Source organism: Panthera onca, chromosome E1, assembly GCF_046562875.1.
Source record: "Panthera onca isolate mPanOnc1 chromosome E1, mPanOnc1 haplotype 2, whole genome shotgun sequence".
NCBI lineage: Eukaryota > Metazoa > Chordata > Mammalia > Carnivora > Felidae > Panthera > Panthera onca.
The window spans coordinates 43,077,541-43,094,578 of record NC_138352.1 but is presented as its reverse complement, the minus strand read 5'-3'; the positions used below and the strand labels follow the sequence as shown (position 1 = coordinate 43,094,578).

The 17,038-nt window shown below is 54.6% G+C and overlaps 2 protein-coding genes across 23 annotated transcripts in view; one reads left to right on the top strand and one right to left on the bottom strand.

Moving 5' to 3' along the window:
* LOC132688575 (uncharacterized) overlaps window positions 1-17,038 on the top strand; it is a 50,152-nt gene that overhangs the window by 3,300 nt on the left and 29,814 nt on the right. For 2 of the 12 annotated variants that reach the window (XM_078437415.2, XM_078437413.2), the window contains exon 2: window positions 5,693-5,774. The exons of 8 other annotated variants lie outside the window; for them this stretch is intronic. In XM_078437415.2, the coding sequence (XP_078293541.2) occupies window positions 5,693-5,723 (31 nt within the window). In that variant the 3' untranslated portion in view covers window positions 5,724-5,774. Of the gene's footprint in view, window positions 1-5,692; window positions 5,833-10,625; window positions 10,657-17,038 lie in introns of those variants that run through there. 2 more of the 12 variants (XM_078437414.2, XM_078437412.2) reach the window with 2 other exon arrangements.
* Window positions 3,762-17,038, bottom strand: part of BCAS3 (BCAS3 microtubule associated cell migration factor) — a 614,259-nt gene continuing 600,982 nt past the window's right edge. For 4 of the 11 annotated variants that reach the window (XM_078437389.2, XM_078437392.2, XM_078437390.2 and 1 more), the window contains 4 exons: window positions 16,635-16,700; window positions 8,011-8,101; window positions 5,053-5,138; window positions 4,459-4,568 (listed from right to left, as the gene is read on the bottom strand). In XM_078437389.2, the coding sequence (XP_078293515.1) occupies window positions 5,057-5,138; window positions 8,011-8,101; window positions 16,635-16,700 (239 nt within the window). In that variant the 3' untranslated portion in view covers window positions 4,459-4,568; window positions 5,053-5,056. Of the gene's footprint in view, window positions 4,569-5,052; window positions 5,139-8,010; window positions 8,102-16,634; window positions 16,701-17,038 lie in introns of all 11 variants that reach the window. The other 7 variants (XM_078437396.2, XM_078437398.2, XM_078437395.2 and 4 more) reach the window with 5 other exon arrangements.

The following is a 17,038-nucleotide window of genomic DNA, read 5'->3' as shown; positions in this document are numbered from 1 at the left end:
GGTCTGGCTGGGGTGGGGGCCGCGGCCTCGATGACCCTGGCCCACAGCGGCCGGGCCTGTCCCGTCCACTTAGACAAATTGCTGCTGACAGGCGCACAGTCTCTCTGGAGTCGCCGCCCGCCCGACGCCTCCCTCCCGACCCAATTACCCCGCGCAGGGTCGGGCCAAGTGGCTGGGATGGTTTGGGGGGCGTGGGGAGAGCGGGAGGCGCGACCTTTTCCAGGCCCGCGTTATGGCCCCGGCCTTGCGCCAGGAAAGGCGCGGGGCCACTTTTTTTCCGGGTAGGTTCCGGGAAGTGCCTGAGCAGCCAGGCCTGTGTGGCCCAGTCCCCAGTCTTTCAGGCTAATGCGAAGCCGAGGTCCCGCCTGGCCGCTCTGGTCCAGGACAGACCTGTCTTTGAAGGGTGTCGTTCTACACCCGAGGGCGAGGGCGAGGGGGAGGTCAGTGGGCCGGCAACCCAGGGCGCGTCCCCTCTGAACTTTGGACGACTTCCCCAGAGTTTTCGGCACCCCGTAACCCTAGGGGCTCCAGACTATTAGCTGCTCTGGAGTCTTGGTCGCCGCTGTCCGCTTCGGAGCGGCGGGTCGGCAAGAGTGAGGTGCACCTCTGTGAACCTGAGTGTGCGTGGACGCACACAATTGTGAAATGGTGGGTGTGGGTGCTTGGGATCACGGCAGCGCGAACAGGCCACGCTCCGGTGGCGCTTGAGAGAGGGGGCAAATCGCAGGAAGGACCCCTAGGACCAGCCCACCTGCGAGAGAAGGGCGGGGCTGGTCTGCCAGCGCTCACCAGGATCTGGATTTGCTTTCAAGAAACTTTCCCAGGGAGCCGGGCGGCGAAGCGTCCGGGGGGCTGCGCACTACAATCTGGGCTCCAGCTGTGCCGCACCGGCCCTCCCTCTCCCGAGGTAGAGCTACCTGGCCTGTCTGGGCAGTCTCTGGGCCTCAAACCAACCTTTTGCCTTTTTTGACCTGCAACTTCCCTTTTGCTTGCTTCAGCCCAGCTCTTCCTCTTGGCAGGGCTTGCACCTCTGCCCCCATTTTACAAATGAGGACCCTGAAGCCCAGAGGTGCAGTAATTTACCCAAAGCCACATGGCTACCAGTGGCAGAGCTGGGATGGGACCTTGGGACCTTAAAAGAGAGCAAGGCTCCATCCACTCCTTAGAAGCTGGTGATGTCATTGCTGTCCTGATACCTACCCCTACTTCTACAGCAAGACAATACTGAGACTTCGGAGACCCACCCTCAGGCTGGGCTCTTGCTTTGAATACAAGATATACCAGATGCTTTCTCCCGTTGCCGCTAGAGTTTCCAGCTCTAGGTCTGTAGGAAGGGGCTGCCTTTCCAAGTTACACAGGGACAGGGAGCAGCTTCAAAGCCAGGGGCTGGGTCTGAAAGCTCTCAGGAGTATGGGATGGGGGTGAGTGGGATCAGAGTCTTGGATTGTGCGGGGGTGCAGGCCAGTGCAGAATCTGGCCCTGTAAGGGAACCAGCCAGGGCATGTGAGGCAGTAAGGAGCAGACAGAGGTCAGACTAGCTGTGTGACTTTGTAACCGTGAGCAAGGCCAGGGCCTTCTCTGGGGCTCAGGCTTCTCATCTGCAAAATGAGGACCAAACAGTGCTCTCTTAAGTACTTTCTAGTTTAGAAATTCTCTGATCTGTGAACAGCAGAAAAATGAGCACCTGAGAAACCATTTCCAATCCCAGACTGGCAGCTGCCTGCTCTGGCCTCTGCTTGCTTCCAGAGCTGATACTGTTTGGCAGAGTGCTTGTGTGCCTGAATTTGCCTTGGGACCACTGGGCCTTTTCTCAGATCAATCCCAGACAGTGCCCTCCCTCCTTGAGCTGCCACCCCAACTCCCATCAGCCTCCTCACAGACCATGAAGATATTTTTTCCCCGCATCAAACTGAGAGAAAGTCCATGGTAATTTGCCCGTTGAGCAGGTAGCACTGTGAGAATCAGGGAGATCACATGGCTTCCTCAAGGTCACTCGGTCAGGCCACAATTAGATGCCTGTTCTAATGGCCTCCTAGGTAAGTAATGCCATCATGGAGGTCTGCTGGGCTTCTGGGGGGTGAGGTGGGAGATTGCCCTTGGTGTTATCTCTAGAGGATAGGAGGCTGGCTGCTCCAGGGCCAGTGGGCAGTGAGGTCCCCCACCCGGGGGCCCAGATCTCACTTCCAGCTGATTACAGGCTGTGGCAGGGTCCATAACCTCCCCAATTAGCCAGGGGCCAGGCCCAAGGCCTCTCTGATAACCTGAGCTCTGTGGCAGCCGCCATGGGGCCAGCTTATCTGGCCTCTCTTATCCTTCCCCTTCCCCCACATACTCAAAGAGTTGCCCTGGCTGTGAGCAGATGAATAACCAGATTGTCCTGCAAGCTCAGCCGGCAAGTCCAGCCCTACACCCACCACTTTCCCTGACTAGAGGAGGCCACAGATGTTTTGCACCCCCTGGAGGGAAAGGGCTGAGCCAGGGAGGACTCCTGACTCTAAGCTGCCAGCCGGTTCCCTGAATGGTTGGAGAGAGCTCCCCATATTTGCCCCATCCATAAACCCACGTGGATTCAGAGAGGCTCACCTTTCCTAGAGCTCTGGACCCATCCCCAGGGAGCCAAGCAATAGATAGTATGCACTGGCAGCCTGGTGGCACCTCTTTCGCCGTCCCTTTTTGACTGAAACACTGCTCTGGCTGGGGGTTGGGGATGTGCCAGACACATCAGTGTCTCTGATTCAGCTGAAATGGTGAAAAGCTGCTGCTAGTCTGACAGCCCCCACTGGCTGTGCCCAGACCTCCTTATGTTCCCAGCCATGCCTCTCTAGGGCATGTGATTTCTCACCTTGCAGTCCCCAGACAGGAGGGACTGGCTTAAGCCACCCTATGGAAGGCCATCTACTCAGCCTACAGAGCCTAGTTTGATTCAGGTCCCGCTTCTCCCAAGATGCCCAGCTGACCCAGTGGAGGGAACTCAGGATGAAGTCTCTTTTCAGTTGTGAGGACTGGATGGGATGCATGTGAAAGGAGCAGAGGCTCTAGATGCTGCTCCAGTTCTGGCTGGATGGTTGCATGGGGATCCCTGCTTGTTTGTGAATTCAACTCATCTGCAACTATTACATTAAACTTTACCCCAAACCACACCTGGCTCAGTGGGTTTCCTTCAAACCTCCCAGGCTTTTCTGGGTTCTCAGGGAAGAGGGGAACAAGGGCTAGCATTAGTCTCCTTCATACTCAACACCCCTTTTTGCTCCTGCTGTTCCTGTCTCCTTTCTGCCATTCACTTTAGGTCCAGAATTGGGAAGAGATAGGGGAACAAAATCAGGAACCTGTCATCCAAGGTTCCAGCCAGGTTTCAAGAGACCTACCTACACCTAACTTTTCACCTTCTGAGTTCGAAAAAAGAAGCAATTACAAAGTGCCCGCCTTAAAGATAAGGTTAGGGTCTTTCCTCCAGCAGTCCTCCCTTAGCCCATGTCGAGGACCTGACTGGCCCTGACTGCCACAGCCAGGGAGGCTCCAGGCCTGTGGTGCCTCCAGAACTACCTGCTCTGGTAACAGGCAAGAAATTTGGAGAATAAATTTAAATCAGGCCCTACCCAAATTGCAGAGCAAATATTCTCCTCCTTCTTACCCCTGCACTGACTCTCCAATCAATTGCTCATATCATCAAGGCAGGGGGTGCTGGAAGCAGAGACACATGGTCAGGCCCACAGGACTCTGCTCGGTGCTTGGAGAGGACCCTGACCCCAGCAACTCAGGGATAGACACCAATTGCAGCGTGATTTATTGGACAAGACGTGCACTTTTTGACAGGGTCTTGGTAACCACGGTTTCCTTCACTCAACAGTACAGGACCAGGGTAAAAGGGCTTACAGACAAAAAAGACAAATCCTTCCCATGAGCCAAAGGGGAAAGAAAAGAGGAAGGGGGGTGCTTCTCCTTCCTTCCTCCTTCCCTGATACTCTGGGCCTCAGTTTACCCTGTGCCAAAGGGAGGTTGGCCAAGGGAAACTGGGCAGTGCATATCATAGCCAGGAGTGGGCTAGAGCTGTCTGCTCAGGGTCAAAATGCCCAGGCGGGCCATCCACTCTCTCTCCTCCCAAGCCCCCTGTGGGTATGGTTAGAAAATACAAAAGCGGATCCAATGCAGGACATCATGTGCAGAGGAGGGGACGGAACTTCTGCAGAGTCTTTTTCAGCCACAGCCCCACTGATGGGGGACAGAGGTCAGAGTGTGCCAAGGTGCTTTGGAGAAGGGTCTCTTCTCCATCCAGGGAGGGTGGGTGGCTGTTGTCACTAAGCTTGGGGAAGGTGGTTGGTGAAAGAGGAGCAGAGACTGAAGGGTAGGACCAAGAGGGGGGCTTCTCCCCCTCCCCCCAGCAGGTGAGTGGGCCGGCCAGTCAGAAGCAGGTTGCTGGTACTACGGGAAGCCAGTAGGGAAGAGGCTGAGCGGCTGACTCTCGTTGGTAGGCAGTGGAGATCGGTAGCCATCAAAGTTTCTTGGGATGCTGCCGCTGGTGGAGCCTGAGCTGTTACTCAGAGTCTCGATGCTTCCCTCTCGCTGTAGTTCTGCAAGACAGAGGAGAGGACCAGGCCTGGTCAGAGTGGGTCTGGGGGGAGGGGCACACCCTGGGCCAGGCTGTCTGCCTGGAGGGGGATCTCCACCTGCTCCCCAGATGCACCAGGCAGCAGCTCAGGTCACAGGGAGCTCAGCCGAAGGAGGGAGAAGCTCCCTTGGCTAGCAGACTCCAGTTTTAGGCCACAGTCTTTCCCTCACTGTGGGAACCCCTTTGGGCCAGAAGTATGGCCACCCTGCTGATTTGTCTGGACCACACTGCCATACACGGGACGTGTGCCCACACCTGCACACATACTCATGCTCAGCCAGCATGCTCCCCAATTCCGTAAGTGGCTCCGGTCCTGGATCTACTGGTTAGGCAGGAGAAAAGATAGACCACAGCAAGGACTGCAGCTTTCCTGCCTGATCTGTCCCTACCTCTCCTCCCTGGCCCTGCCTGTTACCCAGAACTTCCACCCTGGCTTAGCAACTCACTTGCTCACATATTCTGACCCATCCAATCTGCCTGCTGGCCAGGCCTTGGCTCATCTTTGGCACCTCCTGGAAAGTGTCCTGTTTCCCTGTAGGAGGGAATGCCTGGTTTGAGAGGGGCCTATTCCAATGGAGGGAAGGTCCCTACTTGCCTGCAGTATCTCCTTCCTTCCTTCCTTCCTTCCTTCCTTCCTTCCTTCCTTCCTTCCTTCCTTCCTCTCTCTTATCCCTCAAGTGTCCTGGAGGCCCCTCAGAATGTACTTGCTCAGGGTTGCCCTGGGAAGTAGGCAGGGAGGCTCCAACCCCTTCTACTGCCCTTTCCCTGGCCCCAGCACAGCCATGCTGCCATCTTAGATAGGGCAACTGGCCCTATCTCATTGAGTGGTGGGCACCTTAACTGTCCCCACCGCCATCTCTTGACTTAAGATAGGGACTGGAGCAGGTGGGGTGGAAATAGATTTCTTTGTGTGCTGAATGAAAGGAAGAAGGAATTACACCTTGGTTTTTTTGCAAGAGGCTAGTTCCTATCCCCTTTCAGTCCCTCATAGTGGGCTCTGAGGTGCGGGCACACACATACCTGGGAAGACCCTGGGAGTCTACCCCAAGCCAAGATGTGGTGACCTGCAATTTCTCTTCTTCCAAGGTACACTTGCCTGGGACTGAGAGGATCTTAACCGTCCACCCCGGGAGCTCAGGACCCCAAAGCTGCCACTTGGAACAGCAAGGTGTGCTTGAATGTTATACTTGTCTGGTCTGGCTTGAGACCTTTATCTCCAGCTTGTACCTGCTCCCAGGCCCCCTGCCATCATACACACGCAGCACAGCTAGTTTTGGTTAGGGAATGAGTCATGGACTTTACTCTTGGGCTGGCCACCAGCAGCCATCCAGGCACTAACCACTGACTCCCACTCTTTATAGGTCACCCCAAAGCACAGAGGCTACCCTGCAGCCACCACAGAATGGGGTGGGAGAGTGTGCCTTCAGAGCAGGCACCTGTACCTGGGCGAGAGGGGCCCTCAGGCTGCACAGACATGTCTGGGGCCCGGGTCCAGGCTGGAAGGGTGCACTGGACACTGGAACCTCTCAGCAGATAGGGGGCAGTGGAAGGAGGGGGCTGTGGGCCCGATGATGGTCCCAGTCTCCAAGACGCACTGGCTTCCCTGTTGGGCCAGGGGCCCTGGGATACATCAAGAGTTATCTACATATGGACAGAAAACAAGGCAGGTGACTACTGCATGAGCTCTGTCTTCCCTACTCGTTCTCTGGTCTCACCCTAACTTGGGAGTACAGACCATGTGCCAAGAGAGGGACAGGATGGGAAAGCAAAGAATAGACCCTGGAATTTCTGCATGGAAGTATCAGACTCCAAGAAAGCTTCCTTTGTTCCCTTCTTTGCCCCCAAGCAAGCCAAGGAGCGTGTGGGGGATCTCTGAGGCCCCATTGGATTTCAGAGACCCTTGCCCTCATGCACGGCCATCGTGGCACTAGGGGGCGCTAACGGCAGGGCCAGGAGGGCAGGAGAGAGGAGCACCCGCAGTAGCAAGGAAAGCAGGGGCTTCCTTAGGATCTGGACACCAAGCCTAAGCAAGAAAGCCCCAGATGAAGGAGCAGGAATGGCCATTAGTATAGGGAAGGCTGGCCCCCTTCCAGAGCTGGGGGACAGGCCCAGAGCTCTTGATGCAAAGTTCTGACACATCCACGCTGCCAAGGAAACTGAGGAGACTGGAGCCCAGGACCAAGCACAGCACCCCCACTGCCTCTTGGTACTGGCCAAGGGCAACCCCCTCGGCAGCTCCAGGGGTCCCACTCACACCTCATCCCATCATGTGACAGTGCAGGGACCGTTGCCAAAGGGACTTATGAGTTTGCCATTCTGAGGGGGCCAGATGTAGCCTGACCTGCCTGGCTCCCATTTTCTCTTCACCAGTTAGGCCTGGGGTACGATGGTAGTGGGCAGGCTTCTCCCCTGCCCCCCGATCCCGGGTGGTCAAGCTCTGCCCAGTCGATCTCCTCCAGCCTCATCCCTCCTCTCCACTCACGCTGCCGCTGCCTGGTTAGGCCTGCACTTCCCACCTAGATAATTTCAAGAACTCCCTACTGGCCTCCTAACCTCCAGCACCCGCTGTCCATCCCACTTACCAAAGCCAGAATGGCTTGTCTACAGCACAAGCCTCATCTCGCTTTTTCTCTGCTTAAAAACCTTTATCACTCCCAATAGTCCTCAGGATAAGGCCTAAACTCAGCACTACAAAAATGACCTTTCATGACCTGCCCCTGAGACCCCACCTCACCAATGCCACTCATTATTGGATTTGAAGAACCAAAGTAATGAACTTGTGCAGTTTTGGGATCTCTCCAAGTTGCCTCAGGCCCCTGGGTCTGTGCTGTTGCAATTTCCTTTGACTGAAAAACCCTTCCCAGGCTCCCCAGGCCCCCAGAACACCTACTCATCTTCCAAAGGTTAGCACATGTGTCTACTCCTCCGTGAGCCTGTCCTGCTGTCCTGCAGAGCTGGCCAGGCCCCACTGTGCTCTGTACTTCCTTCTGCCCCAGGCCCTCTAACACTCTGTGCACCATCTGTTCACACTGTGTGTCCCCATCCATGGGGAAAGCCTCTCAGGGGCTGGGTCTGTGCCTTATCTCTGTATCCCTGATGCCAACCATTGGGCCTGGAAAAGAGTTGGTGCTCAGAAAACATTTCTTGAATGAATGATGTGGGAAGGGGAGTCGGGAGCTTCTTCTCAAGTACGGACTATCAGTGAAAGAACCAGAGCCAGGCTGGACCTGGGCACTTTTCCATACGCCTTCCGTCAACCCCCTTTTCTCTTCTCACTGAGACAGGGCAATGAGTGTGTGCGGAAGAGCAAGTGGAGGAGGGCTGCACACAGGTTCCCCCACCTTCGAGTTACCCCAGCCGCCCAGCCCTAGGAGCAAGCGGCAAATGGAAATGTGTGGCCTTACCTTCCTCCATCCCGAACACCTGCTTTGTTACTGTTGGGTTGCTCACGGACGCTGGGCTGTTGGCATTGTTTTTTTTTTCCTTTTTTTTTCCCTTTTGAAAAGAAAAGCATTGAGGAATCTTTTTGGAAAAGATATGGACAACGATTGAGAAGTACACTGATCTCTGCAAGCAGGTGGAGGAGGAGTAAGGAGGTGTGGGGTGTCACGCTGGGAGGAGGGCAGGCTTGCAGCAAAGTCCTGCAGTCAAGGAGGGTAGTGACATGCACGTGTAGGGGGGTGAGGACCGGTCAGTCTTCAGGGTCCCAGATTTGGAACTGGTGTGACAGAGTGGAGACCCCCTTCAGCATGGGGGGGTGGGGAGAGAGGAGCTGCACACAGAGCATGAGGGCAGCTGTGGGAAGGGGAGAGAAGGGTGCCAGGAGATACCCCATGTGGGCAGGTTGCTAGAGGGAGAGGAGACAAAGGCAGGCTGCAGAGTTCTGGGGGACACCTCCAGACCTTTTGACTCAGGGGCCCAGCCTCTGGGCTGCTGCCCTCCTTCCCCATTCCCAAGTCCCCAGTTCTGGGCAGCTCTGCCGAAGTTGAGGTGAGCTTGTGGGGAGAGTCCACCAGCTACCTGCCAGGGCTGCAGAGGGGAGCTGCGGGCTCTGTCGAGCGGGGGGTGGTGGTGGCTAAGAAATCACTCCCAGCAGCCTCTCTGCTTAGAAGAATGCAGATTCTGGCCAGTGGGAAAATGCCAGCTCTAAGAGAGGTTGCTCCCCTGGCCTCAAAGCACAGTAGGGGATGAGGAATAGTTCCCAGACCAGTTGCTGGACTGAGAGAGAAGATAACTTATTGTGCCCTCACATCCTCCAGCGACCCTGTGTGCCTGGGAGTTGGGTGGTTGTCTCCCCATCTTACAGACGGCAAAACCAAGGAAGAGTAGGAGGCCACCGGCTCTAGGTATACAGTCTCCCTGAGAGAGAACTGGTGCCGGTTTGGCCCCAGGATGGAGATGTTGGCAACTCCAGGCATCACCGACTGGGTCCCAATGCCCACCGCTGGCTGTGCCCACCCATTCCCATACTGGCTCTTATTGGAGAATGGGCCTGCTATCCACAGATGCCCCTTGATTCCATGACCAGGATGGGCAAGTCATGGGGGATAGGGGCACAATGGGATGAGCAGCAACTACAAGGGAGGTGCCTGGGCTCTCGCAAAATAAGTGAAGGAAAGGGAATGCTCAAGCCTCTTGTTGCTCCCATTCCACCTGGAGTCTGGCAAAATGCAAAGGTGTCAAAGGGGGCAGGGAGGTGGCTGCCCTTGTCAGAGAGAGCTACTCTGCTACCTGGGCATGTAGGCAAAGGAGACCTAGGGAGGAGTCACGGTTAGTCTGTGTGAGGAGGCAGGAGCCTGGCTGGCTGCAAATGTCGGCCCACTCGGGGTTGGGCCGTGCAGAATGAGGGAGTCTCTGTGGTAGTTCACTCCCTCATCCCACAGGAGGATACTGCAGCCCCTTTGCAAAGGTCCCCGCTAAATGCCATGGTCTTTGTTCCCCCATTCCCTGGGAGGGGGCAAAACACTGAGGACAGGTACTAGGTGAGACTTGCGGGGAGCTGGGGAAGCCCAGGTGGGCAGGGGATCCCAGTAGAAGGTTGGGAGTGAAGTCTCCCGACTTCAGGTCGAGAAGACAGTTGGGCTTTACCCTCTTCAGGCCTCTTCTAGGCAGGAGGGCAGTGGGTCAGTTGGCCAATCAGAGACTCTGAGGGAAGCCCCTGAGGCTTCTGGTAGGTGGGGGGTAATTGTGGAGAGCTCAAGGCTCAGGACTCAGAGGGAGACCTGTTTCTGGGATCCAGCAGGGTCAATGAGGGCAGTGCCGTGTGTGTGTGTGTGTGTGTGTGTGTGTGTGTGTGTGTGTGTTTGGGAAGAGGGTGCCTGGGACCCCTGGTTCAGCCTCCAGGCAGCCCTGGCACTTCCTCCACCACAAAAGCAGCAGCATCTACCAGTAGCCCCTCTGCTGTGCTCAGCAGCCAGCCCTATTCTGTACACCTAGAGCCTCACGATGCTGCTCATTAAAGGGATTAGCAGAGCACTTTTATTGGGCCCTGGCTGCAGCCACACAGCTCAGTCCTAAGCTAACCACCCAAGAGGCTGGTGGGAGTAGGATTAGACCTTAGGGCAGAGTCTTACCCTGCACCCACAGCCTATCCACTTCTGGCAGTGGGAGGGGACAAGGCTCCCCCCCCCCCCCCCCCCCCCCGCCGCCATCCCCACCCCACCCCCACCCCACAGCCTCAGGGGCCTGAGAAGAGGGGAGGGGCAGTGTCTGGCCAGAGTGGGGAGGCAGTTTAGGGAAATGGTTAAGAGCACAGGCTCCGGCCTGCTGCCACCTGGGAGACTTTGGACAAGTTATTCAGCATCTCCTGTACCTCAGTTTCCTGTGCATGAGAACAACAATGTTTGTTTCATAGTGTGGTTGTAAGAATTTAATTAAATAATGCAATGCAGGTAGAGTGCATCACAAAGTGCTTAAAGCTTCCATCCAGCAAATGTGAGTTACTATTATTGTTGCAATTGTATTAGTGATTGTGACTGTCCACAGGATCCTCTGGGTCCCTCTCGTCTTCCCTCTCCAGCAGGTGCCTCTGCCAAACAGGGCCCTAGCAGCTCGCCCTCCACTGGAGCTTGGGAAGGATTTTTTCTTTTTAATCAAGAAATGGCTCGCTGAGGAAGATGGCAGATATGTGTTTACACATTTCATTTCCCTCCTTGCCTCTTTGTAAATACCCTTTTCCAAGCTGGAAAATAAATTTCCAACCCTGCTGACATGCATTGATTTTTCCCTCCTGCGTCCACCTTCCCCTTCTTCCCTATCAGAAGGGCCTGTGGTTAAGCCCCTTGCCTGGGTTGGGCTCAGTGGCACCCCAGGGGCGTGGGTGGCCCCAGAACCCAGAACAGCCAGCCAAACTGCCCTATCCTGCCCACCGCCTGGCTCAGAGGAGGTCTGCAAACAGAAATATTCCAATCCCCTTCTTGGCTGGGAAGTGAGGTTGGGGTGGGCAGGAGGGGGTGGTGCTCTGACTGGGAAGTTAGAGATTTTCAGAACTTCTCTGGATGGGATATATGGAGAGGAGACCAGGGGACTACTGGACTGCTGCCAAGTTCAGCAGATGGATCCAAATGGGGTCTGCCTCAAGCAATTGACTTGGTCAGCCACGGCCTACCAACAGGCTGGGGACCAAGCAAACTGGGACTCAGAGAGAGAAGAGTTAAGCAGGTAGGGGTCTTGAATGCATCCTGTGGGGCTGAGCAGGACTGGCAGCCTCCTGATGGTGGAATCCAGAGAGATGACCCGGATGCCAACCAGGCAGCGGTGTAAGACAGCTTTGGGCTGCTCGTCTTACAACAGTCCTGGGTCTGGAAACTACTGCTCTCTCCTCCAGAGTGCGGCTGAGGGAGGCAGAGACAGAGAGGGAGTTGGTTACAAATGTTTCTAGAAACCCCAACAGCCCTGTCAGAGACCACTCTCTGGGTTGGAGCCAGCCTCAGCAGTGGCAATTTTGAGGAGGACGAAAGGGTAGCAGGTAAAGGAAGTGGCCTTGCTTTTCTCCACACTCAGAAATGCCCACCTTGGAGGCTGCTGCCTCCCCCATACCTTCCCTCTTCCCAGCCCTCTGCCAGGCCCACCCTGCCGTGTCGGGCTCCTCTCCTCCTCTGGCAACCCAACAGGCTGCAGGGCTGGCAGAAATGCCAAGAGACTGGCATGGACATCTTGGGAGGATGGGGCTGGGGGACACAGGTCACCCTCCCCTTTCCAGGTATGCTTGTAGAAGGAAGTAGGGCAGCTTCTTGAAGCTGAGGATGAAATGGCCCCTCCACATCCAGATAATAGGAGTCCTGGTTTGGGCTGATGGAATCTGGGAGTAGAGAAGAAACAGGGCTAATTCTGGCCTGGTTGCCTCCAGGCCTCACACCTATGCTGAGTGCAGAGCCCTGGCCCACTGATGTTACATACTTCTGGTGACCTGACTGCACACAGCCTGTGGGAAGGCAGGTGCGTCCTTCTTAGCTGGAGTCCTTTTCAACCCACAGGACTCCCACAAATGTGCTTTCTCTCCCCCTTGCCCAGTTCTCGTCCCTGATCCCTGCAGGTACTGAGGCCCAGAAAGCCACAGAACAAGGCTAGGACCACATGGCCTGCTCTGCCCACCCCCCACCCCTCAGTTTCAAACAATGAGAGTAAATATCTGGTGCTTTTGGCTCAGGAGATTACAAACTATTTCCCTTAGCCACTGGGGCCATGCATGTGCCTAATAACCTTAGGGTTTTGGGTGCAGGAGACCTGAAGTCTAGGGAAGACCTCAGATCCTCCCAGGCATCCACTGGCTCCTGGAAGATTGTGGTCAGTTGTGGAAAGTTGTGGAAAGGATGATGGTTGAGGAGACTAGGCAAGCAGACAGCCTCCGTCAAGGAAAAATGGGGAAAAGGCACATCACCTTTCTTCCTCATCGCCCCTTCCCTCCAGTAGCCAAAGAGGAAGGCTACTCATGACAGCAGGCCAGTGTGGCATTAATATCATGACGTGGAAGCATAGAGGTAGCTAGATTCACAAACTCCTGGTGGGGCCAGTAGGCAGAGGGGGGTGGCAGGAGCTGAGCATGCTGGAATGTTGGGGAAGGGAGAATGAAAGTAGAAAGAGAGGGGGAGGGAGGCCTGAGGAATGAGGAAGACTCAGGAGGGAGGATCCATGTTCAAAAGACCAGTCTCTTACCACATCCTGTGCCCCCTCTCTCCATTGGAACTGGCTGTGTGTGTGTGTGTGTGTGTGTGTGTGTGTGTGTATTGGGAGAGTGGAGAACAGAGCATCTGAGTTCCAACAGAGCAGCTCATGGCCTGACCCCAGGTTCCTTCACAGCCTTTGAACAGCTGATGAGCTATGGCAGTACGTGGGGTATGAGCCAGAAGGTGTGCTGGTCTGGATGGGGGCTAGAGCCTTTCCCCAGGTCCCCCCAAATAATAGCCATGATGAGGCAACCAATCCCAGGTAGGGAAAGACTTGAACCAGAAATGCTGCCACACTCCAATCCCAGGAAACCCACATTACCTAAGCCTTCCTAAGTCTTGGCTTCAAAGCACAAGACAGCAGGATCCCCCACCCAGACCACCTGGACTAGTATCCCATGTTCAGGGACCCTCTCAGTACCACTATGTTACTATAACTTTAAATCCTGCCCTGTCACAACCTATTCTACATGGGGACAGCAAAGGCTGAGCGCACCTGGCTCATGTTTCCCTGTTTTTGAGGTATTTGGTAAATCTGGCTGAAGCCACACTCCGGGAACAGCTCTGCACTGAACCTCGCTATAGATGGCAGGAAGGAAGAGTAGGAGGCGGAGGGCTCACTCTTGCGCCAGTCCTGCCGCCCACGTGCTGAATGACCTGGGCGAGTCACTTCACTCCTTGTCTGCTTCAGCATCTGTCAGGGGGGTGGGGAGGGGCTGCTCTGGCAACCTCACTGGGTGTGTGAGGCTCTAAAGAGAAAGGAATGTGATGGGGCTCTCAGAAGCAGAACATTCACTGAACACGTGTAAGAGATCACTATTACTGCAGTGGTGTTTTGGCTGGAAAATCAGTGTTGCCATCTCTGGTGTTTCAGCAGGCTGAGACCCCTGGAGATGGGCTCCCCATGCAAGAGGGCCTGGAAGAGCCTTTCTGGCTCCAGTTCACACACAATCTTGGGGGCCGAGCCTTGGTAGACGCCATCTAAGGTAGACTCAGGCCTGGGTAGTTCGGAGATGTGTCTTTGGTGGTAGAGAATGCCCCGCCAGGTGCTGGGACATGAGTTTTTTGTGTGTGTGTCTGCGTGTGGGGTAGGTGAGGGTGCTAATGAGGGCCCTGCAAACATGCCCACTCAGCATGGCTACCAGGACAACACAGCGCTTGGAAACTCTCTAGTGGAACCGGTGCTTGGTACCTAGCCTTGACCTGCCTATCACCTACAGTCCAGCCTTGAAGCTCAGGAGACCCCACCGAGCTCCCAGGCAGGGTGGTTCCCAAAGAGTAGCCCTCCAGGGCTAAGAGACAGCACAGGGGTCTGCAGACCACAGGAGAGACGCAGCTCCTTGAACCCTGCTGGCCTGAAGGGCCAGAGCCACATCTGGTTCTCATTCAAATGTCCAAACATAATTAAATTTTCTATGATGCAGCGGAAGAGTTTGGTAAGATGTGGCTTTCCCCCTTTCCATCAAGGTTAAGAAATCAGTCTCTCATCCCACCAGCCGGCCGACTCATTCTCCTCCCTGCCACTGGTCTGTCCCATTCTGCAAACCAGAGGTCTGTGCTCTGCTCTGATTTCTAGAGCTGAAGGGGCTGGGCCGGCAGGGGCTACACGAAGCCTCTCTCCCCCACTGGTCCACTTACCCACCTGAGACGATTAACAGCTGAGGCCAAAGCAGCAGGCTGGCAACTGAGAAAGTTAGTATGCTGTGGGCCGGGTAGGGGTGAGGAGGCAGCTGTCTACCCAGGCTATGCCAGGACACACCCCTGTCCTCTCACTGACTAGAGGCGAGGATCCCCCCTTTGTAGTTCCTCACAGTGGGAAGCTCTTGAGAGTCTCCAAAGTCTGTGGCTTGGCCCTCTAGTCCCTCTGTGGGAAATGGAGCTTCCCACCATCAGGCAGGGTGAGGCAATCCCCCTGTACCTCTTAACTCTCAACTTGCAGCCCAGGGACTGCGGCAAGGCGACACCCTGCCCCGGCCCTCCTCCACACACAAAGGAGGGAGGCACGGGGAATGCTGGAGGAATGGAGAAGGCCAAGAGCAGCGCTGAGCCCTCTCAAAGAATCCCTGGGATCTCCAGGTCTCCCAGGATTGCTGGTTGTTTCTGGCATGTTGAGGCTCTGAACAAGGTCCAAGGTGCAGTCCTCAGAGGTGGAAGGTGGCCTGCTCAACAGGAAGGAGGCCCACTAATCTGAGGCTTCGATGCCTCTCCTAAGTCGCCTGTTCAGGACTTCCCTGAATTCAAGCAGAATTCCCCTAAACAGGCTGCCTTTTCTAGCTCCCCTTCCCAACCTGGTATCTTCTGTTTATGGCTTTTTTAGTTTTAGACTTAGGGATTTAAGACTTTCATGGTAATGGGTTCCACTCTACTTCCTCTGTGCCTATTTTTCTAATCTTTGTGGTATAGGCTTTACAAGAGTTTCTTTATAAGTTGGGATATTTTCCCTTTTGAAACAAGCTGTCCTGCAAGCTAATGACTTATAGTGGGTGTGCCCCAAAGACAAACAGGGGCTGGGAAGGGGATAACCAGGGTGGTGTAGGGGAGAATCTTCTAGATTAAACAGAGCTGTATGGAGGGCCCTTTGAGACCCTGTGTCAGAGGGTCCTGTACTAGAGTCCTCACCATCATCTCTATCAGAGAACTAGGACCCTTTCAGGTTCATGTGGTGTTTCCATGCCAGAGAATGCTCATCCTGGGGACTGGTGCGCCTGTGCACATACGTACACACACACACACACACACACACACACACACACACACACAATCCCAACATTGCTGACCTCTAAGTAGGAATAACTTTGTGTATCTTTTTCCAAATGGTAAACTTTCGTTTAGTAATGAATTTAATTAATTTCTTGGTGACTTTAGTGCCAAGGCCATGAGTCTGGTGCCTTCATATCAGTGGAGAAGGTTTTAAGGAAACGTAAGCCAGTTGTCCTAGGCCAAGCCTAGCAAAGAGAATGACAGTGGGGCCAAGATCCCTACTGTCCCGGCCTGCGCTCTGGCACCCACACTCCATGGCTGCGGGAGGAGCACGAGTCTCAGTTAATTGCTGTGGTGCCACCCGTCCAGATGAAAAAGCGGGGTGGATGCCGGGTCTGCCTTTGTGCTCTGTTCACAGACTGGCTGCTGGTGCCGGGGCTCTATTCATTATTCAATTCAGCTAGCTCAGACCAGCCTTTCCATTTGCTCCTCCAGGAGGAATAACAAATCTAGAAATGCAATTCCACTTTGGTGTATTAAGATATTGATTTGCCTGTCGAGTGGAAGTGCATTTGTTCTGTCAGCCCTCCTGTGGGCAGGGAAGGGTTAACCAAATGTTTATCACAAGGCTGGCTTCAGAGTTGAAAGTAATGTGATCAGTAATGAATTTTGTGTTACATTAGGTTGTATAAATGGACAGACAAGCGCAGACAACAAGTGGCCAGGAGTCGGGGCTAATCTAATGATGTAAAAATAGAGACAGCACCAATTATACTAGGGGCCAGCTCCAGGCTCCTGCAGGGACTGCAAATGAATAGGTACAAATCAAATTACTCACTAATAGACGCACTACAAGAGGGGCAGTCAATGGTAAATGCATTAGAGCCTAGTGACCTCTCTGCTCTGCACAGCAGAATCCGAAAATTTGACTTCCATCTTAAAAGTGGGGGGCTGGGAATGAGGGTCTCAAAGAAACTCTTGTTGGGTGAAGAACAGCAACTACTTCCCATCCCAAACCAGTCTGTTGCCAGAAGGTACCTCCTGTCTGTGCTGACCTCCTGCCCTTGTTTCAATGCCTCCTGAAGCCTGAGCACCGGGGGGTAAAGGGGCAACTTCTTGAGGGACAAAGCCTTGCACGTAGGCAAATACGGGAGGTTACATACCAACATACTTCACAGCCACGTGTCTCTCGGGGGTGGTGTTTTTTACTGCTACGTCAAGGGCTGTGTCTGTATTGAAAATAGAATATTTCTTTAAAGAGGATCACGAAATGGACCTTTGAGAGAGCAGCAAGAGCTGAAACCAAAGAGAGTAGGTATCAGAATCTGGTTTGACCATTGAGAGCTCTGCAGGGGGTGTTTGTGGTCTGTTCCAAGGAAGAACACATGCAGGCTTTTACCTATATCTCTCACGAGCCTAAAGCTCTGCCATCCTTCCTTCTATTCCTCCTGCCCAGTGCTGCCTACCGAGTGCCCACATTCCTGCCTGCTGCACGGCCCTGGGGGCAGGAAAAGATGTGGAGGTAAACCCAGCACTTTGGGTGGCCCCTCAAGGATTCTTCCTCCTC